The sequence below is a fragment of the Hyperoodon ampullatus genome (genome assembly GCF_949752795.1).
Source record: "Hyperoodon ampullatus genome assembly, chromosome: 19".
Lineage (NCBI taxonomy): Eukaryota > Metazoa > Chordata > Mammalia > Artiodactyla > Ziphiidae > Hyperoodon > Hyperoodon ampullatus.
In genome coordinates this window covers 20602327-20623843 of record NC_136932.1, presented here as the reverse complement: position 1 = coordinate 20623843, position 21517 = coordinate 20602327, and the positions used below count along the sequence as shown (strand labels likewise).

General features: G+C 43.1%; 1 protein-coding gene across 2 annotated transcripts; it reads left to right on the top strand.

Annotated features, from left to right (window-relative positions):
- The first annotated feature begins 1445 nt into the window (after positions 1–1445).
- On the top strand, positions 1446–10238 carry MTNAP1 (mitochondrial nucleoid associated protein 1). Of its 2 annotated transcripts, XM_079725239.1 has the most exons (4): positions 1446–2904; positions 7832–7939; positions 8508–8615; positions 10077–10238. In XM_079725239.1, exons 1-4 carry the CDS (start codon positions 1452–1454, stop codon positions 10097–10099), a joined length of 1692 nt encoding a protein of 563 aa, XP_079581365.1. In that variant the 5' UTR covers positions 1446–1451; the 3' UTR covers positions 10100–10238. The 2 variants fall into 2 exon arrangements, with proteins under 2 accessions (XP_079581365.1, XP_079581366.1); XM_079725240.1 differs by lacking the exon at positions 7832–7939.
- Positions 10239–21517: the final 11279 nt, after the last annotated feature.

Sequence of the window (21517 nt, the reverse complement as noted above, 5' to 3'; positions counted from 1 at the left end):
GTGTATTTTTGTAAATAAACAGTCCCTAACTTTTATTATATTGTGAAAGGGGTACCTCCAAAGTAAGAATAGTTGCTGTAAAGTCTATTGGCAGAAAACAGTTTTGGTTTTTTTGTTTGTTTGTTTTTTTGCGGTACGCAGGCCTCTCACTGCAGTGGCCTCTCCTGCCGCAGAGCACAGGCTCCGGACGCGCAGGCCCAGCAGCCATGGCTCATGGGCCCAGCCTCTCTGCGGCATGTGGGATCTTCCCGGACCGGGGCACAAACCCGCGTCCCCCGCATCAGCAGGCGGACTCCCAACCACTGCGCCACCAGGGAAGCCCTTGTTTTGTTTTTTGTGGGTTTTTTTGTTTGTGTGTTTTTGCCTGACTTCATGTAGGATAAGGTGGGTCGGTTGCTCTGATGGATTGGCCAGGGCCAGGCCCAGTGCTCGGTTCTGAGAATACAGCTGTGCACAGGGTCCACCCGTTCCCTGCTCTCTGGAACTTGATAGAATAAGAAATATAAACAGAATTAACTCATCTGAGCTTTGGAATGAAATACTTCCTTTTCCTGACTGGAGAGAGTAATAGAGGCACCAGTGGTACATGGTGTAAGTTTTTTTTAATGTTTTTGTGTGGCATAAATTTCAGAAAAGTGTCAAACTAAACAAATTCGACATTAATCCATTGTACTACATACTGCAAGTAAAAAATGGGGGACCATGTCACCTCCACTTATGTATTATTTGTGCATTCGCTGTACTTCTATATATATGTATGTATATATGCTTATTACTAATGCGTTAAATGTCAGTAGCATTTCGTTTTTCATGCTTGGACAATAGAAGCTCTAATATTTTCTTCTTGCCCCAGTGGATCTTCTGTATATCACTGTGGAAATACTAGTCTAAGCCACCTTGGAATCCCAGCCTGAGTTTTTTATTCTTCACCATTCTTCCCTTGAATGATGTGTTTAAGGGTTTATAACAGTTTCTTTATACTCATGTGCTATCCAGTTGACTTGCTGCAGTGTTAAATAGCAAACATTTTATTGGCATTGGCATTTTATCTGTTTGGCATTCTGGACATCTTTTCCTTCCACTAAGCATTAATTCACTAGACTTAAGTTTTTTGGTCTGGCTCACCTCCTAGTTAGGGATGTTGAAAAACCTCTTTGGTTGTCTTTTGTAATGACTGATTCCTAAGAGACTTTAAGGAGTGTGAAATACCAAGCAGAAATGGAGCCAGGAATATTGATCTTAAAATCCAACTATGTCTGTTTTCTACCTATAGAAGGAAAAGAATGAGTCAAAAGAAATTTTTTAAAACGTCCTTCAACCTAGCTTCTTTCAAATGAATTTAAAAGGTACAACACCTAAATAAATTATTAGTATTTACTCTGTGGATTGTGTGCTCCCCGTAACCTCACATTTCTCTTTTTCAGGAATAGGAGAGTGCTATTCCACCCAGAATGGAAGTGTGTCCTTACTGTAAGAAGCCATTTAAACGATTAAAATCCCATTTGCCGTACTGTAAGATGATAGGACCAGCTGTGCCTGCTGTTTGTCAGTCCAAGCCGGCTACACTCCCACGTGCTAAAAAAATCAAAGGGCCAATCAGAGACTCAGTTAAAGCAAAAGAGAAAGGGTTAGGGACAGATAGTAAGAAAAGAAATCCTGAACTGAAAGGGGACAGATCAGAACAACAGACAGTTAAGTCCTCTCCACAACTAACTGTTGGTTTGGAAAAAACAAGTAATACAAAGGCTGACAAAGACTTCAAGAATCAAATTCAACCCTCCCTCAAAATGCTAAAAAACACTGAACCGAAGGTTACTTTCCAGGGAGAAACTACAGCTCAGTTTTCTGCATCAGAAAACACCACTCCTAAAAAAGAGCTTGCCGAAGATTTGTCTAAATCAGGGGAAAGTAGAAATAACCCTTCAGAAACTGAAGCTTCTTTAGCTCTTGGCCCAATGGAACCTTCTCTGTCAAATCAAGATAGGAAATATTCTTCGGCCTTCCCTAATGATGTACAAGCCACTTCTGCTGATTTAAGATTAGACAGAGTGGATGCCCCAAGACAGAACCTTCTCATAAAATTACTAGATATGCCTCTGGGCGATTATCACAGTTCTCCCACAAATCTCAATTCCGGGGTTAAAAGGGTAAGCATATCATCAAGCAGTGAGAGGGATTCCAAGGCCGGGGATCACCTCTTGGGAGTCTCTACCAGAGGCTCTGGGAATTGGGAAAAGAACACAGAATCACAAATTGCAGCTTTTAAGGTTAGCCCGTTAGATAAAATCCAGGTCGAGAACCAGGGAAAAGGACTTGACCTTGGAGCAGAGGCATGTGGGAGCCAAGGAAATGCAGAGGAAAGTGCATTTGCAACAGAAATGCAGGAATGGGCTGCCTTGAGCGATGATTCAGTCATGGAGAGGAAATCTCGAGGTGAAGGCCCCGATTTAGAGTTGCTTACGCCAACGGGGACAAATTGCAGTGAGCTTCTCTCTGTATCACAGTCACGTAATCAAAGTCTTGCCTCTCTGGCTATGAAATTCCTCCAAGAAGAGAAGGCAGAAGCCTGCAGCCGTAAACAAGTCCCTGCTATGAAGGCATTGACGAAGAGTGAGGGGCAAGCTTCTCTGACACCCACGTCGGGCTGTCAGCCGCCAGCATCGCACCCCAGGGGCCAGCATTCTGCACATTCAACCCATCATCACACTTCTAAAAGCCCCTTCACAGGTCAGATCGGTGCCACCGACAGAAAGACCCTATCCAGCTCCCTGGGGCTGGAGTGGTTTCCAGAGCTCTATCCGGGTTATCTTGGACTCGGGGTGTTGCCGGGGAAGCCTCAGCATTGGGGCACATTGGCCCAGAAGCCTGCGCTCATCGGTACCCAGGGGGAAAGCTGCTCACAAGGTAAACATGCTCCCGTTCAAGCTCATCCAAACAGCTCTGTGCCTTTTGAATCAATGAGGTTCAGACGCCCACATTCTCACTCGCTTGACTTTATTCGTACGTACCTAGGCATTCCAGTGCGCTGGACTTGTAAGTGTCCTTAGAACGTGACTTCTTGCTCCCAGGGGTCAGTAATAGCAGTGGTTTATCACTCTCTCTTCCCCTCCACCAAGAGGTGAAGGTTGGACTACGACAGGCTGGCCAGTGATGCTGATAACAGTTGACCTTCTACATTCGGAAGAGGCATGGCCTCTTCTAGAAATTGGGTGGGTATTCAAGCTGAAGAGACTCGGGAAGAACATGAAGATTTCAGGGTCTGCCTAAACAGAACAAGCGCCGTGCTCAGATTTCAGTCAGGACCAGGTTGGGCAGAAAATAGGTCCCAGACGTGTGGTCAGATGCAGCATCTAGCAGTTTGGAGTAGCACAGAAGGGAAGGGCAGATGGGGTTCTTGGCTTCGGGGGCAGGCTGGGGTGGCAGTCAAGGCAGGTGGAAGTGGGCCTCAGGGATGAGCCGGTGAAGATCAGGAGTAGAGGGTGTGGCCAGAAGGGAGCAGAAGTCCATGCCCTGGAAGAGTTAGGCCACAGAGACTAGGACCCAGGATAGGACCAAAGATGGAGCCTCAAGACACGAGAGGTGAGGTAAGAAGGATGGGGGGAAAGAGGCTGGACGTCGAAACTGTTTGGATTGTGAGTCTGTCTCTTCCGATGCTCCTGGCTGGTGCCTAGAATGGGTTCAGCAGTGGGCAGGACGGAGGCCCGGGTAGGAGCCAGGAGTTCCCCTACGGCCCCCTCGGTGCCCTCGCTTTTTTCTGCTGAGTCTCACCTTTAGTTATTGAACTACTTCTCTAATTATGAAACAGAGTGTCTCCATTTTCCTCCCCAGAAGCTTTGGATTACTTCTTTTTGTTTGGGTTTTCTAGGGGCGTGGTTAGGCGTTGTCACAGTAGCATCCATCTCTTTCTTGCCTAGCGTTCTTTGGTGCTTTCGGGTTATTTTGACAGGAGACCCAAAGCCACTCAGAATAGGCTTGCAGCAGAAAAGCTTGTATTATCCCTTCCTAAAGGATACATTTTTCCCCTCTACTATGTTTTGTGAATGATCACATATTCACTAAGCCCCAGTTTGGCTGTTGTGGAAAGCATTTTCTTTTGTATTTTAATTATCCCTTTCTAAAGGTTTCAAAATGGACGTGTATTAAGAGGGTTGCTAGCTTAAAGCTACGTTTCCTTCAGCTGCCTCAGTGGTTAACCGGGTTTTCTACAAACAGGTCTAACATCTTCGGTGTCTTTACAAAGTTGTATCAAGTCCCTACTCCATCTTAACATAGAATTAATACACTCACATTTGTGTTGCTTTGTGGTTTTCAGGATGCTTCACCTATCTTCTGATTTTGGCCTCACCACTCTGAGAGGTGGGCAGAGTGCTTTTCTCTCTGTTTTGCAGGTGATGAAACAGGCACAGGGGATAAGTGATTTGTCCAAGGTGGTGATGCCAGTAAGTGGTAGAGGTGCAAGTAGAACCCAGTCTCCTGAGGCCTAGTTTAAAGCTTTCACTCAACCATGTTGTAGAAAATGAGCCACAGCTAGATGCACAGGTGTTATTTATATCTCCAAGCTTCTCTGTGGTTTTCAGTGGCATAAACACAGCCCGTAGCAAATCTCTAGCGAGTAGAAGGGCTTCTTTGTATTCTGTCCTACCCTCTGTAGTGCGAAGGTAAGTTCATTTTAGTGGGAAAAGGGAGGGAACTAATAATGTTTATCAGGTGATGGCGGTTTCTGTTCGTGGTGCGAGATGCCTGATGTAATTATCTCCTTTAATCCTCCTGATGGTTCTGAGGGGCTGTCACTGCCAAAGATCGCCCTCTGTTGTGGGCGAGGAGTCTGAGCCTCAGAGGGCTCAGTGACTTGCCCACGTTCACCAGTAAGCGGCAGTCAGGATTCAAATCCAGGTCCATCTGGCTTGTACATCCATGGTCTTTAAACTCAGCCTCGGGCTTACTTTAGGGCAGTTAGTGGTCAATATCATGGCTGATTTAAGTTATTGGTAACACTCCCTTTAATAGGTCCGAAGATTACAGTAATAATAAGGTAAGAGATAACAGTAATCCGTGTCACCAAATCACTAGGCTTGTGAAATTGAATATGGGGGGAAAAGACAAGTTTTCCTTTAATAGTAAGTTCTTCCAGGATAGTGTGGCTAGAAACGATTTTGTTCTCTTTTATTGGTCACAGTCTGTAATGTGTGATTAGTTTGGGTTCCTGTATCGGGGAATGTGTAGCCATCACTGTGCCGCTAGTTCTGTTGTAAACCGAAAAACTGTTGGAAGTTGGCTCCACTATTAACGGTCAGACTGTGATGCTGCTACCAAATGAGCAGGAGACACTAGAGGAGACCCTAGGATCTCAGTTAAGGTCAAGACCTGATTCCTCAGTTGGCCAGGGACTTCAAGGCCGTCAAATCTACAAGGATAAAAAAGTAGTGTGGCTCCTCAGCTTTGTACCTTCACCTGGCAATGACTGTCCCCAGTGACTGCAGGGTCAGACTGACCTCCCAGCAGTCATTGTAGAAGAGCTTGGGCTATATGTGCCCTTACTCAGGCAAAACCTTTGATGGGCCACTCCTCTATCTCAGGAAACCAACTCATCCCTTTTATACTTAAAGGCAGGGCCAGTGAGCTAAGAGTTACTGAGTTAACTATATATCAGGTGTGATAACTGCATGTTTACCTAAGTTATCTTAAGGAATCTTATACCAGTTCTGGGAGATGGGTATTATCCCCTTTTACAGACGAGGAAACTGAGTTTCAGAGAGGATGAGTGACTTGCCCGGTATCCAGTTTCTAACGTGATCTGATGGTCTTTGCCAAGGTTTTCCGGGCAGTGTTTCTTGCACTGGACCGTTGGGCTCCAGGATGTTGTCAGTTTTCTTTCCTGCACGGGGAAATGCAGCTAGTCTTCGTGCATCAGGTACCTGAGTAAACTTAGGTGAGGTGATTCTACCAGCTGGAAAGGCACCTAGGGCCTTCATTTCGATGAAACAAGGTAGGACCAGAAGCTCTCATGGCCGATGAAAAATGGCTATGTTTTGAGGACCTAGGCTAGGAAATCCTGAGGCAGACTGATGGTTCTGAGGATGCCACCACGTTGGGCTGCAGTAAATCGGGAGTCAGGGGATCGGGCTCATGGAATTCGGCAGCGCTAGGAGCGATCTTTTGAGCTTCAGGGAGAAAGGTTCTCATGGGCCTCACTACCAGAAGGAGGAGTTTTCCTGGCCTGAGGGAAAGTAGATTTTAGAAGTCCAAGATTTAAATCTCAGGAGACTCAACAAGTACCAAGGTCTGAGAGCTCTCAGCAATAGAGGACTTCGTTCAAGGGAAACCTCTCAGAGTCCCAGTCGCCTTGAGCGTTCAGCTGGGAGGGCTGGCTGGGCCTTTACAGAATTCAGGTGCCTTGGCTTTGGGGCTGAAAGTGTAAGAGATCTAAGTCCTCGGTTCCCAAATCTGGACAGTTAACAGTTTCACGTGGTCATTTTTTTTTTAAAGAGTAAAGATTGCTAGGCATTGTCCCCAGAGATTGATTCTGAAGCGAGGCCTCAGAATTGTATTTTCAGACGTTTCCTCGGTGTCACCGAAGATCAGCCGAGTTTGAGAACTGCTTCTGGAGGTGATGGCCCTGGCGCAGGTGCCTCAGACCCAGCAGTGGGTCTGTTCTCAAATTGTGGCAGGGGAGAAGGTGGTTTGGGAAAAAAAAACTTTGTGTAATTACAAAAAGCAAAATATGGCTGATGGGGTTACCAGAAGGTCAAGTGAGAAAACTTTATAGGTCATGGGTTTTTAAAGGCCAAGAAACAGCTAAATAAAGGCTGTTCTCTAACCTGCAACCGGAATTTCCATCAGTAGGGTATCCATGTGAGGTGTTTTTTGTTTGTTTGTTTTGTTTTTTAAATGTATTTATTTATTGGCTGCATTGGGTCTTCGTTGCTGCATGCGGGCTTCTCATTGCGGTGGCTTCTCCTTGTGGAGCACGGGCTCTAGGCGCGCAGGCTCACTAGTTGTGGCTCGCGGGCCCTAGAGCGCAGGCTTAGTAGTTGTGGCGCATGGGCTTAGTTGCTCCGTGGCACGTGGGATCCTCCTGGACCAGGGCTCGAACCCACGTCCCCTGTATTGGCAGGAGGATTCTTAACCACTGCGCCACCAGGGAAGCCCTTGGGTAGTGTTTTTACATCCACAGCAACTTTTACCACACCTGCTAAACCCGTTGTAAATATTTGCTTAATTTACCCTTTATCCTAATAAACCAAACCAAGACCAGAGAACCAGCAATAGTAGAGACTCCCTGCCTGTCATTAAACATGGGACATAACAGGGGCAGGGAAAATGTAAATACATAGCCTAAACCCTCCTTTCTGGTTCTACTTTATAGTTATTCATGTATTGAACATAAATAAGTGTGCTGGTCAGCAGTAGTGCTGGGCTGGGCTGATAGAGCTGGCTTGTCGACTGTTGTAGTGACTAGCAGTAATTAACGTGACAGTAGAAAGTCATGCTTTTTGCTAATAAGATGTTTAGCAGATAAGAGGAAGTATAAATGATTCATTTCATTAAGTATGTATCCCTGGATCATCTGGGCACAATATTCATCGGATCGGAAATGGATCTAGGTCCAAATCCCCAGGGTCCCTTAGTCTGTTGAAGAACCTTTTCTTGATGTGGAATAGACGGCTTTGACCTTCAGTGGTTACCAGTTAGCCGCAGCCCAAGGCAGACATTAATCCACCTATTTAGAATATACCTTTCCTGCAGCCTCGCCCTGGGAACCTTGGGCACTGAGAGTTGGGGAAGAGGATGGATTTAAATGAATAATCACAGTGACTGTTTGGAACCCTAGTTCCTTTGTTGGAAAGAAGTTCGACGGCGGTAAGAAGTTTGGAAGCCCCGGCCAGCCTCACAACCTCCAGCTTCTCTCTAAGGAGGCTCTTGGGAGCTGTCCAAACAGGTGAGGCTGGAATCACGACTGCTGGGCTCTGTTGCTGGTTCCAAGCATTTGGAGAACTTTCTCTTCCTTTAGCCATGGCTGTTACAGCAGGCTCGAGAAAGAGAAAAGAGGACAACCTTGTAGTCTTAATACTCTCCTGCTTGGCTGTTTTCATCCAGGAGTCTGACGTAATTAAAAGCACCGAAGCTAATAATAGCAACTGCCATTTATTGAGCAGCTTTCATTTTTTCAGTACTTACCCCTGCCTCTCTCTGCCACCTGCCCGTCTCTGCCTTCCCCACGTTGATTGTCCCCAAGCCAGGAAGGCTCAACCTCAAGTTAACCAGCTGTATTCATCTCCTCCCCACGAAAGATTTTAACCAAACTCCCCAAAATAAGAGTGACTAATTTAAATTTATTAAAATTAAGGTCTTTTGGTTTTAGCCTTTTCATCACGCACGCAATATAGTGGTATGTAAATTCTTTGCAATTCCTTTGCCTAAGCTAACCGGGTAACTTGAGTCCCTCACAGATAAGGGCCCCTAGGGGCCTTTCCCTCTAACAGTGAGACCTGCTTCTCTTTAAACAGGCTGGATCAGGTGTCGCACCACCGTGAAGGGCAGAGGAGTCGGTGGCATCATGATGCTCTTCACAGGGTACTTCGTCCTTTGTTGTAGCTGGAACTTCAAGCATCTGAGTAAGCCTTTCTCTATTTTTAGCCTAAATTACAGGTCACATCCCATTATAGACACCTCCAAGGGATTTTCCGAACTGCTTTTTTGTTTTTCAGTTTTGCATTATCTGACATGCCCTAGAGAATGAGCTGTTGCCTGAGAGGGTTTTTTTGGCGGTTTTTAAATTGGAGGTTTTGGTTAGAGTGGCCTTTATAAGATTTGACTAGAATTTACGTAACTGTTGTTATGCTCCATTTAACATTGTCACTGGAGATCTGGTGAGCTTTGTGTTTTCTCCTTAAAGCCATTTGCGTGTTAGAAGATCAGGGCTCTTCTGCAAGGTGACTTTTTAATTCCTATGTAAGAGCTTCCTTTTAGGATTGAAACCAAATAGCTTTATACCCCAAAAGAGAGGAGGAGAAGCAAAATACAGCTGTCACTCATCAGTGTGTCTTAAGGCTTAGAGCTGTTTTATTTACTCCACTTTTAACATTAAAAGCACAACACCTTTCTAGTGACGCGTTTCAACTTGCTCCAAATCTTACCAAAAGGAGAATGCCTAGATTTCATTGCTCTTTTAGTTCCAGATAACTTTTGCTCATTTTTTTAAAGTATTGTTTTATAAAAGAAAAAAAAAACAGAAAAAGCCCAGTATTCTTCCACAATTTAAAAACAAAAAAACCCCAAACGCTTTCAGATGAAAATTTTCAGTGTAAAAGTGTAAGATAATCATTAACACTGGAGGCCAGTAGAATTCACAAGCTTCTAAAATATCAGATTTGGGCTTCCCTGGTGGCGCAGTGGTTGAGAGTCCGCCTGCCGATGCAGGGGACACGGGTTTGTGCCCCAGTCCGGGAGGATTCCACATGCCGTGGAGCGGCTGGGCCCGTGAGCCATGGCTGCTGAGCCTGCGCGTCTGAAGCCTGTGCTCCGCGACGGGAGAGGCCACAACAGTGAGAGGCCCGCGTACTGCAAAAATAAATAAATAAAATAAAATAAAATAAAATAAAATATCAGATTTGACTCTAACTGGATTTGTTGGCTAATTCAGTACCAGTACATAGGGCACAGGTGAAGCAGTGGGAATGTGTCTGCACCAAACTCTTCCATCCTGACTAGCAGGGCATAGCTGCTGGCCCTTGTCTAATATGCATGGCCATCGGTGAGAAAGAGGAATTCCTTTCTGATCATCCCCGCATAAACGGAGATGCCTAAAATCCCAAGTCATTTCTTTCACAGGGAAAAAGCCTTCCCTGAAAGTTTTACCTGCCTGAAGGAGACCATGTAGGTGATGCATGAGGTTATTTTTCACATCTCTAAATTGAGACTGAAGAAAGTGAGACAGAAACTTCTCATTTTGCTTAAGACTTGACTTCTAAATTTATAAAGCAAAAATATAACACAATGATCTGTAAAGTCAAGACATAGAAACAGTCAACAGAATGGCCTCTTAGATCCTTATGTTTATCTCTGTTTATCCTAAGAGCTGCAGCGCTGGTGTAAGTAGCATTGACCTGGACACCACGTAAGAAAGCTTTGGCACTCCAAGGCAGGGACGGTGGAGATGGCTGCAGTGCGAATTTAACAATGGAAACTTGTACTGGGGGCAGGGGAGAGTGTGAAAAGAATAAAATTATTGGAATCCAGCAATTCTGTAGGAAGCCAGTTTTTTAATGTGGACAGATCTGGTTCTGTCTGGATATTTCTTTTGACTTGTTCTCAAAAGTGACAAGAGTTACTGAAAAAAACTTCAGTTTGTTTAATCATAATGGCTGATGTCATTCAAGGAGACAAGAAGATGGCAGAGTTTGTCATTAAAATTTTTTAATAGCTATTTCCTAATAGCTCATATCTCAATTTTAAATCTTTCTCTCTAAAATTATTCTCTATATCTTGGCATTTTACTATTCATCTCTACTACTCGGCTACATGTACACTGGTACAGAATAGTATCTGAAGTGGCAGGAAATCACACATCAGACCCTTCCCCTTGGGAATGGTTAGACTCTTGGGTCCTTGACCAGATCTTGGCAGGAGTCAGAAACATAAAAGCAGAGGGTGGGTTCAGAGTTGCAGGTGAGCCTCTGAAAAATCCTTGGCAGGTTATTTTTTAAGCTAATTAAAGCAGCACACTAAACACAAGGCTAAATCACCTTTTCCACATCTTAAGTGAGTATAATAGTGAGCAAATGGTTTCTGCTTATCCTCTCTTCTTGGAAGCTTTTCAGAACTCCACCCCGTCCCTTCCCAAGAATTTCAGTGCAATACTCAAATATTCCTCCCACTTTGTTAGGGTTGTTTTTGGCTGGTGGGGTTTTGATGTCTCTTCCCTCATCAGAATATTCCATGTTTTTCTAATTTTCTGCTTTGTCCTCTAGAGAATAACTTGGATACTTATAAGGGCTTCAAGGAAATGTAATGTAGATCTCACAGATGGATAACAGTTTTCAACTTCTTTTCCAACATCAGAGGTTGATTACATACTAGATAGCGATATGCCCCTTCCCCTATCAATCAGTCGATGGGTCTGTCTGTGTCTTCCCTTTGCTTGTGATATCCTCAGGCCAAAATACATGTGTTCAGTCCCTCTTTTGTCCCAGCTCCTTCAAAACTATGAAAAAGCAGGTGTGCTGTTCTAAGGGCAGCATTCATGTATTTGCACACCTCTTCCTTCTCTCTTCCCAGAACTCGATGCTGGCTTATCTTCTGCTGTATCTCCCTTTTCTGTTCTTCAGTCCCCTGTCGTCCCCCGACCCCGCCTCTCTAATTATCCCCAGTGGGAGTAATTTAATTCTGCATCACATTCTCATGGTTAAGGAAAAGGTGTGCTAGAATTCTCCATAAGGAAAAATTCACGGTTGAGGAAGAGTATACTAGAGGTAGTTATTTTAGTTGAATATGACAGGATTTTCAGAACTCCAAAAACAGTCTCTTGCCTTTAGGAAAGGCTGTGTGGCCTTTCTTTGTAAACGCCCTGTGAGAGGTACGGTCGGGGGGGGGTCTCCCTGCACCTGCCCCTTTGCCTTACTCTAGATCAGAAATGCTCAGGGTACAAAGGTAGGTGAGAATGACCTCTCAGCTATGTGCTCTTCCCCAGTCGCCTCGAGCCCAGGGGTCAGCAGACCACGACAGCCCACAGACACAAGCCAGCATGTGGCCTATTTTTGTAAATAAAGTCTCCGTGGGACACAGCCCTGCATCTTTGGTTAGGTGATGGCTGTGGCTGCTTCCACACTGCAGTGGCAGAGTTGAGGTGTCGCAACAGAGACCATAGACCCTGCAAAGCTGAAAATGGTTACTCTCTGGCCCTTTACAGAAAGCGTGCCAAGCCCTGCCCCAGATGGACAGGACGCCTCACGGGCTCCTGTGTCGGAGGGATGAAGAGGACTGGGGATCTCCGCTCTGAAGCATTTGGTTAGGAAACGCGAAAGGAGGAGAAGCCTTTCTGGACTCAGCACCTAAGCGCCTGAGTGTTGCCCCCTCAGCTCCCCACCGCGTGTGAGTGCAGTGGTGACGGCAAGAGTAAGCTCACGGCCCCCCAGGGTTGTCATCAAGATCATTTTTGTCCCTACTGTAAGTAAACTAGCACCACTTGTTGTAATCAGAATGCTAAAACATCATGAAAGGGTTTAACTCCGTTAGATCACGGTAAATACTTTACATCTCTGAAAATAAGTTCCTTAATGAGAAAAGCGAACTACTTAATGACCCATCAGTCCTGAAGGGATATCTGCTGCTTATTGCCCGGTATGTTGTGTTAGTTTCAGGTGTACAGCATGGTGATGCAGTAATACATATATATATCTATTTATGTATATGTATTCTTTTACAGATTCCTTTCCCTTATAGTTTATTACAAAATTTTGAGTAGAGTTCCCTGTGCTACACAGTAGGTCCTTGTTGATTATCTATTTTATATAGAGTGGTGTGTATCTGAATCCCAACCTCCTACTTTATCCCTCCCCCCCTGCCCTTTTCCCCTTTGGTAACCATAAATTTGTTTTCTACGTCTGTGGGTCTTTTTTTGTTTCGTATATAAGTTCATCTGTATCATTTATTTTTTGTAGATTCCCCATATAAGCGATATCATATTTGTCTTTCTCTGTCTGGCTTACTTAGTAGGATCATCTCCTAAATCCATCCACATTGCTGCAAATGGCATTATTTCATTCTTCTTAATGGCTGAGTAATATTCCATTGTATATATGTACCATATCTTCTTTATCCATTCCTCTGTCAGTGGACATTTAAGTTGCTTCCATGTTCCGACTATTTTAAATAGCGCTGCTGTGAACATTGGGGTACATGTATCTTTTTGAATCATGGTTTTCTCCAGGTATATGCCCGGGAGTGGGATTGTAGGATCATATGGTAGCTCTATTTTTAGTTTTTTAAGGAACCTCCATACTGTTCTCCATAGTGGCTGTACCAATTTACATTCACACCAACAGTGCAAGAGGGTCCCCTTTTCTCCACACCCTCTCCAGCATTTATTTTTTAAAATACATTCTTTTTATTTTTTTATTTTTTATTTTTTATTATTTTTTTGTTGTTGTTCGGGAATATCTTTTTTTTTTTTTTACATCTTTATTGGAGTATAATTGCTTAACAATGGTGTGTTAGTTTCTGCTTTATAACAAAGTGAATCAGTTATACATATACGTATGTTCCCATATCCCCTCCCTCTTCTGTCTCCCTCCCACCCTCCCTATTCCACCCCTCCAGGCGGTCACAAAGCACCAAGCTGATCTCCCTGTGCTATGCGGCTGCTTCCCACTAGCTATGTATTTTACGTTTGGTAGTGTATATATGTCCATGCCTCTCTCTCGCTTTGTCACAGCTTCCCCTTCCCCTTCCCCATATCCTCAAGTCCATTCTCTAGTAGGTCTGTGTCTTTATTCCTGTCTTACCCCTAGGTTCTTCATGACATTTTTTTTTCTTCTTAAATTCCATATATATGTGTTAGCGTACGGTATTTGTCTTTCTCTTTCTGACTTACTTCACTCTGTATGACAGACTCTATGTCCATCCACCTCATTACAAATAGCTCAGTTTCGTTTCTTTTTATGGCTGAGTAATATTCCATTGTATATATGCGCCACATCTTCTTTATCCATTCATCCGATGATGGACACTTAGGTTGTTTCCATCTCCGGGCTATTGTAAATAGGGCTGCAATGAATATTTTGGTACATGACTCTTTTTGAATTACGGTTTTCTCAGGGTATATGCCCAGTAGTGGGATTGCTGGGTCATATGGTAGTTCTGTTTGTAGTTTTTTAAGGAACCTCCATACTGTTCTCCATAGTGGCTGTACCAATTCACATTCCCACCAGCAGTGCAAGAGTGTTCCCTTTTCTCCACACCCTCTCCAGCATTTATTGTTTCTAGATTTTTTGATGATGGCCATTCTGACTGGTGTGAGATGATATCTCATTGTAGTTTTGATTTGCATTTCTCTAATGATTAAAGATGTTGAGCATTCTTTCATGTGTTTGTTGGCAGTCTGTATATCTTCTTTGGAGAAATGTCTATTTAGGTCTTCTGCCCATTTTTGGATTGGGTTGTTTGTTTTTTTGTTATTGAGCTGCATGAGCTGCTTATAAATTTTGGAGATTAATCCTTTGTCAGTTGCTTCATTTGCAAATATTTTCTCCCATTCTGAGGGTTGTCTTTTGGTCTTGTTTTTGGTTTCCTTTGCTGTGCAAAAGCTTTGAAGTTTCGTTAGGTCGCATTTGTTTATTTTTGTTTCTATTTCCATTTCTCAGGGAGGTGGGTCAAAAAGGATCTTGCTGTGATTTATGTCATAGAGTGTTCTGCCTATGTTTTCCTCTAAGAGTTTGATAGTTTCTGGCCTTACATTTACGTCTTTAATCCATTTTGAGCTTATTTTTGTGTATGGTGTTAGGGAGTGATCTAATCTCATACTTTTACATGCACCTGTCCAGTTTTCCCAGCAGCACTTATTGAAGAGGCTGTCCTTTCTCCACTGTACATTCCTGCCTCCTTTATCAAAGATAAGGTGACCATGTGTGCGTGGGTTTATCTCTGGGCTTTCTATCCTGTTCCATTGATCTATCTTTCTGTTTTTGTGCCAGTACCATACTGTCTTGATTACTGTAGCTTTGTAGAATAGTCTGAAGTCAGGGAGCCTGATTCCTCCAGCTCCATTTTTCATTCTCAGGATTGCTTTGGCTATTCGGGGTCTTTTGTGTTTCCATACAAATTGTGAAATTTTTTGTTCCAGTTCTGTGAAAAATGCCAGTGGTAGTTTGATAGGGATTGCATTGAATCTGTAGAATGCTTTGGGTAGTAGAGTCATTTTCACAATGTTGATTTTTCCAATCCAAGAACATGGTATATCTCTCCATCTATTTGTATCATCTTTAATTTCTTTCATCAGTGTCTTATAATTTTCTGTATACAGGTCTTTTGTCTCCTTAGGTAGGTTTATTCCTAGATATTTTATCCTTTTTGTTGCAGTGGTAAATGGGAGTGTTTTCTTGATTTCACTTTCAGATTTTTCATCATTAGTATATAGGAATGCCAGAAATTTCTGTGCATTAATTTTGTATCCTGCTACTTTACCAAATTCATTGATTAGCTCTAGTAGTTTTCTGGTAGCATCTTTAGGATTCTCTATGCATAGTATCATGTCATCTGCAAACAGTGACAGCTTTACTTCTTTTCCGATTTGGATTCCTTTTATTTCCTTTTCTTCTCTGATTGCTGTGGCTAAAACTTCCAAAACTATGTTGAATAAGAGTGGTGAGAGTGGGCAACCTTGTCTTGTTTCTGATCTTAGTGGAAATGGTTTCAGTTTTTCACCATTGAGGACGATGTTGGCTGTGGGTTTGTCATATATGGCCTTTATTATGTTGAGGAAAGTTCCCTCTATGCCTACTTTCTGCAGGGTTTTTATCATAAATGGGTGTTGAATTTTGTCAAAAGCTTTCTCTGCATCTATTGAGATGATCATATGGTTTTTCTCCTTCAATTTGTTAATAATGGTGTATCACGTTGATTGATTTGCGTATATTGAAGAATCTTTGCATTCCTGGAATAAACCCCACTTGATCATGGTGTATGATCCTTTTAATGTGCTGTTGGATTCTGTTTGCTAGTATTTTCTTGAGGATTTTTGCATCTATGTTCATCAGTGATATTGGCCTGTAGTTTTCTTTCTTTGTGACATCCTTGTCTGGTTTTGGTATCAAGGTGATGGTGGCCTCATAGAATGAGTTTGGGAGTGTTCCTCCCTCTGCTATATTTTGGAAGAGTTTGAGAAGGATAGGTGTTAGCTCTTCTCTAAATGTTTGATAGAATTCGCTTGTGAATCCATCTGGTCCTGGGCTTTTGTTTGTTGGAAGATTTTTTATCACAGTTTCAATTTCAGTGCTTGTGATTGGTCTGTTCATATTTTTTATTTCTTCCTGATTCAGTCTTGGCAGGTTGTGCATTTCTAAGAATTTGTCCATTTCTTCCAGGTTGTCCATTTTATTGGCATAGAGTTGCTTGTAATCTCTCATGATCTTTTGTATTTCTGCAGTGTCAGTTGTTACTTCTCCTTTTTCATTTCTAATTCTATTGATTTGAGTCTTCTCCCTTTTTTTCTTGATGGGTCTGGCTAATGGTTTATCAATTTTGTTTATCTTCTCAAAGAACCAGCTTTTAGTTTTATTGATCTTTGCTGTTCTTTCCTTCATTTCTTTTTCATTTATTTCTGATCTGATTTTTATGATTTCTTTCCTTCTGCTAACTTTGGAGTGTTTTTGTTCTTCTTTCTCTAATTGCTTTAGGTGCAAGGTTAGGTTGTTTATTCGGGATGTTTTCTGTTTCTTAAGGTGGGATTGTATTGCTATAAACTTCCCTCTTAGAACTGCTTTTGCTGCATCCCATAGGTTTTGGGTTGTTGTGTCTCCATTGTCATTTGTTTCTAGGTATTTTTTAATTTCCTCTTTGATTTCTTCAGTGATCACTTCGTTATTAAGTAGTGTATTGTTTAGCCTCCATGTGTTTGTATTTTTTACAGATCTTTTCCTGTAATTGATACCTAGTCTCATAGTGTTGTGGTCAGAAAAGATACTTGATACAATTTCAATTTTCTTAAATTTACCAAGGCTTGATTTGTGACCCAAGATATGATCTATCCTGGAGAATGTTCCATGAGCACTTGAGAAAAATGTGTATTCTGTTGTTTTTGGATGGAATGTCCTATAAATATCAATTAAGTCCATCTTGTTTAATGTATCATTTAAAGCTTGTGTTTCCTTATTTATTTTCATTTTGGATGATCTGTCCATTGGTGAAAGTGGGGTGTTAAAGTCCCCTACTATGAATGTGTTACTGTCGATTTCCCCTTTTATGGCTGTTAGCATTTGCCTTATGTGTTGAGGTGCTCCTATGTTGGGTGCATAAATATTTACAATTGTTATATCTTCTTCTTGGATCGATCACTTGATCATTATGTAGTGTCCTTCTTTGTCTCTTCTAGTAGTCTTTATTTTAAAGTCTATTTTGTCTGATATGAGAATTGCTACTGCAGCTTTCTTTTGGTTTCCATTTTCATGAAATATCTTTTTCCATCCCCTTACTTTCAGTCTGTATGTGTCTCTAGGCCTGAAGTGGGTCTCTTGTAGACAGCATGTATATGGGTCTTGTTTTTGTATCCATTCAGCCAATCGGTGTCTTGGTGGGGGCATTTAGTCCATTTACATTTAAGGTAATTATCGATATGTATGTTCCTATTCCCATTTTCTTAATTGTTTTGGGTTCATTATTGTAGGTCTTTTCCTTCTGTTGTGTTTCTTGCCTAGAGAAGTTCCTTTAGCATTTGTTGTAAAGCTGGTTTGGTAGTGCTGAACTCCCTCAGCTTTTGCTTGTCTGTAAACATTTTAATTTCTCCATCAAATCTGAATGAGATCCTTGCTGGGTAGAGTAATCTTGGTTGCAGGTTTCTCTCCTTCATCACTTTAATTATGTCCTGCCACTCCCTTCTGGCTTGTAGAGTTTCTGCTGAGAGATCAGCTGTTAACCTGATGGGGATTCCCTTGTGTGTTATTTGTTGTTTTTCCCTTGCTGCTTTTAATATGATTTCTTTGTATTTAATTTTTGACAGTTTGATTAATATGTGTCTTGGCATATTTCTCTTTGGATTTATCCTGTATGGGACTCTCTGTGCCTCCTGGACTTGCTTAACTATTTCCTTTCCCATATTAGGGAAGTTTTCAACTATAATCTCTTCAAATATTTTCTCAGTCCCTTTCTTTTTCTCTTCTTCTTCTGGAACCCCTATAATTCGAATGTTGGTGCGTTTAATGTTGTCCCAGAGGTCTCTGAGACTGTCCTCAGTTCTTTTCATTCTTTTTTCTTTCTTCTGCTCTGCAGTAGTTATTTCCACTATTTTATCTTCCAGGTCACTTATCCGTTCTTCTGCCTCAGTTATTCTGCTATTGATCCCATCTAGAGTATTTTTAATTTCATTTATTGTGTTGTTCATCATTGCTTGTTTCATCTTTAGTTCTTCTAGGTCCTTGTTAACGGTTTCTTGCATTTTGTCTATTCTATTTCCAAGATTTTGGATCATCTTTACTATCATTATTCTGAATTCTTTTTCAGGTAGACTGCCTATTTCCTCTTCATTTGTTAGGTCTGGTGGGTTTTTATCTTGCTCCTTCACCTGCTGTGTGTTTTTCTGCCTTCTCATTTTGCTTATCTTACTGTGTTTGGAGTCTCCTTTTTGCAGGCTGCAGGTTCGTAGTTCCCATTGTTTTTGGTGTCTGTCCCCAGTGGCTAAGGTTGGTTCAGTGGGTTGTGTAGGCTTCCTGGTGGAGGGGACTAGTGCCTGTGTTCTGGTGGATGAGGCTGGATCTTGTCTTTCTGGTGGGCAGGTCCACGTCTGGTGGTGTGTTTTGGGGTGTCTGTGGACTTTTTAAGATTTTAGGCAGCCTCTGTGCTAATGGATGGCATTGTGTTCCTGTCTTGCTAGTTGTTTGGCATAGGGTGTCCAGCACTGTAGCTTGCTGGTCGTTGAGTGAAGCTGGGTGCTGGTGTTGAGATGGAGACCTCTGGGAGATTTTCGCCATTTGATATTATGTGGAGCTGGGAGGTCTCTTGTGGACCAGTGTCCTGATGTTGGCTCTCCCACCTCAGAGGCACAGCACTGACTCCTGGCTGCAGCACCAAGAACCTTTCATCCGCACGGCTCCTCAATTTGGGATGATTCGTTGTCTATTCATGTATTCCACAGATGCAGGGCACATCAAGTTGATTGTGGAGCTTTAATCCGCTGCTTCTGAGGCTGCTGGAAGAGATTTCCCTTTCTCGTTTGTTCTCACAGCTCCCGGGTCTCAGCTTTGGATTTGGCCCTGCCTCTGCGTGTAGGTCGCTGGAGGGCGTCTGTTCTTCGCTCAGACAGGACAGGGTTAAAGGAGCAGCTGCTTCGGGAACTCTGGCTCACTTAGGCCAGGGGGGGAGGGAGGGGCACGGAGTGCGGGGCGAGCCTGTGGTGGCAGAGGTCAGCGTGACGTTGCACCAGCCCGAGGCGCGCCGTTTGCTCTCCCGGGGAAGCTGTCCCTGGATCCCGGGACCCCGGCAGTGGCGGGCTGCACAGGCTCCCCGGAAGGGGGGCGTGGACAGTGACCTGCGCTCGCACACAGGCCTCTTGGCGGTGGCAGCAGCAGCCCCAGCGTCCCACGCCTGTCTCTGGGGTCTGCGCTTTCAGCCGCGGCTCGCGGCCGTCTCTGGAGCTCCTTTAAGCAGCGCTCTTAATCCCCTCTCCTCGCGCACTAGGAAACAAAGAGGGAAGAAAAAGTCTCTTGCCTCTTCGGCAGGTCCAGACTTTTCCCCGGACTCCCTCCTGGCTAGCCGTGGTGCATTAACCCCCTGCAGGCTGTGTTCACGCTGCCAACCCCAGTCCTCTCCCTGCGCTCCAACGGAAGCCCGAGCCTCAGCTCCCAGCCCCGCCTGCCCCGGCGGGTGAGCAGACAAGCCTCTCGGGTTGGTGAGTGCCGGTTGGCACTGATACTCTGTGCGGGAATCTCTCCGCTTTGCCCTCCGCACCCCTGTTGTTGTGCTCTCCTCCGCTGCTCCGAAGCTTCCCCCCTCCGCCACCCGCAGTCTCCACCCGCGAAGGGGCTTCCTAGTGTGTGGAAACCTTTCCTCCTTCACAGCTCCTTCCCACTGGTGCAGGTCCCGTCCCTATCCTTTTGTCTCTGTTTATTCTTTTCTCTTTTGCCCTACCCAGGTACGTGGGGAGTTTCTTGCCTTTTGGGAGGTCTGAGGTCTTCTGCCAGCATTCAGTAGGTGTTCTGTAGGAGTTGTTACACGTGTAGATGTATTTCTGGTGTATCTGTGGGGAGGAAGGTGATCTCCGCCTATTTTTTTTTTATTTTTTAATCAACACCTTAATAGATTCAGAATTACTTTATCAGTACTGATCCTTTTTTTTTTGGCTGCATCGCGTCTTAGTTGCGGCATGGGGATCTTTCGTTGCAGCGTGTGGGCTTCTCTCTAGTTGTGGCACACGGGCTCTAGAGCATGTGGGATCTTAGTTTCCCAACCAGGGATCTAACCTGGGCCCCCTGCAGTGGAAGCATGGAGTGCTAAGCACTGGACCTCCAGGGAATTCCCTCTAGCATTTATTATTTGTAGACTTTGATGATGGCCATTCTGACCAGTGTGAGGTGATACCTCATTCTAGTTTCGATTTGCATTTCTCTAATAATTAGCCATGTTGAGCATTTTTCATGTGCCTTTGGCCATCTGTATGTCTTCTTTGGAGAAATGTCCATTTAGATCTTCTGCCCATTTTTTGATTGGGTTGTTTATTTTTTTGATATTGAGCTCTTTGAACTGTTTGTATATTTTGGAGATTAATCCCTTGTTGGTTGCATCATTTGCAAATATTTTCTCCCATCCTGTAGGTTGTCTTTTTGTTTATGGTTTCCTTTGCTGTGCAAAAACTTTTAAGTTTAATTAGGTCCCATTTGTTTATTTTTGTTTATATTTTCATTATTCTATAAGACAGATCCAAAAAGACACTGCTGCAATTTATGTCAAAGAGTGTTCTGCCTATGTTTTCCTCTAGAAGTTTTATAGTATCCAGTTTTACACTTAGGTCTTTAATCTTTTTTGAGTTTATTTTTGTGTGTGGTGTTAGAGAATGTTCTAATTTCATTCTTTTATATGTAGCTGTCCAGTTTTCCCAGCACCACTTACTGAAGAGATTTTCTCCATTGTATATTCTTGCCTCCTTTGTCATAGATTAATTGACCATGGGTGCGTGGGTTTATTTCTGGGCTTTCTGTCGTGTTCCATTGATCTATCTTTCTGCTTTTGTGCCAGTACCATACTGTTTTGATGACTATAGCTTTATAGTATAGTCTGAAGTCAGGGAAGCTGATTCCTCCAGCTTTTTCTTTCTCAAAATTGCTTTTACTCTTTGGTGCTTTGGCTATTTGGGGTCTTTTGTGTTTCCATATAAATTTAAAAATTTTTTGTTCTAGCTCTGCAAAAAATGCCACTGGTAATTTGATAGGGATTGCATTGAATCTGTAGATTGCCTTGGGTAGTATAGTCATTTTGACAATATTGATTCTTCGAATATAAGAACATGGTATATATTTCCATCAGTTTGTGTCATCTTTGATTTCTTTCATCAGTGTCTTAGTTTTCAGAGTACAGATTTTTTCCTTCCCTAGGTAGGTTTATCCCTAGGTATTTTATTAGGTTGGCCAAAAAGTTCGTTTGGGTTTTTCCGTAACATCTTACCGAACTTTCTGGCCAACCCAGTATTATTTTTGGTATGATGGTAAATGCGATTGTTTCCTTTATTTCTCTTTCTGATCTTTCATCGTTAGTGTTTAGAAATGCAGATTTCTGTGTATTAATTTTGTATCCTGCAAGTTTACCAAATTCATTCATG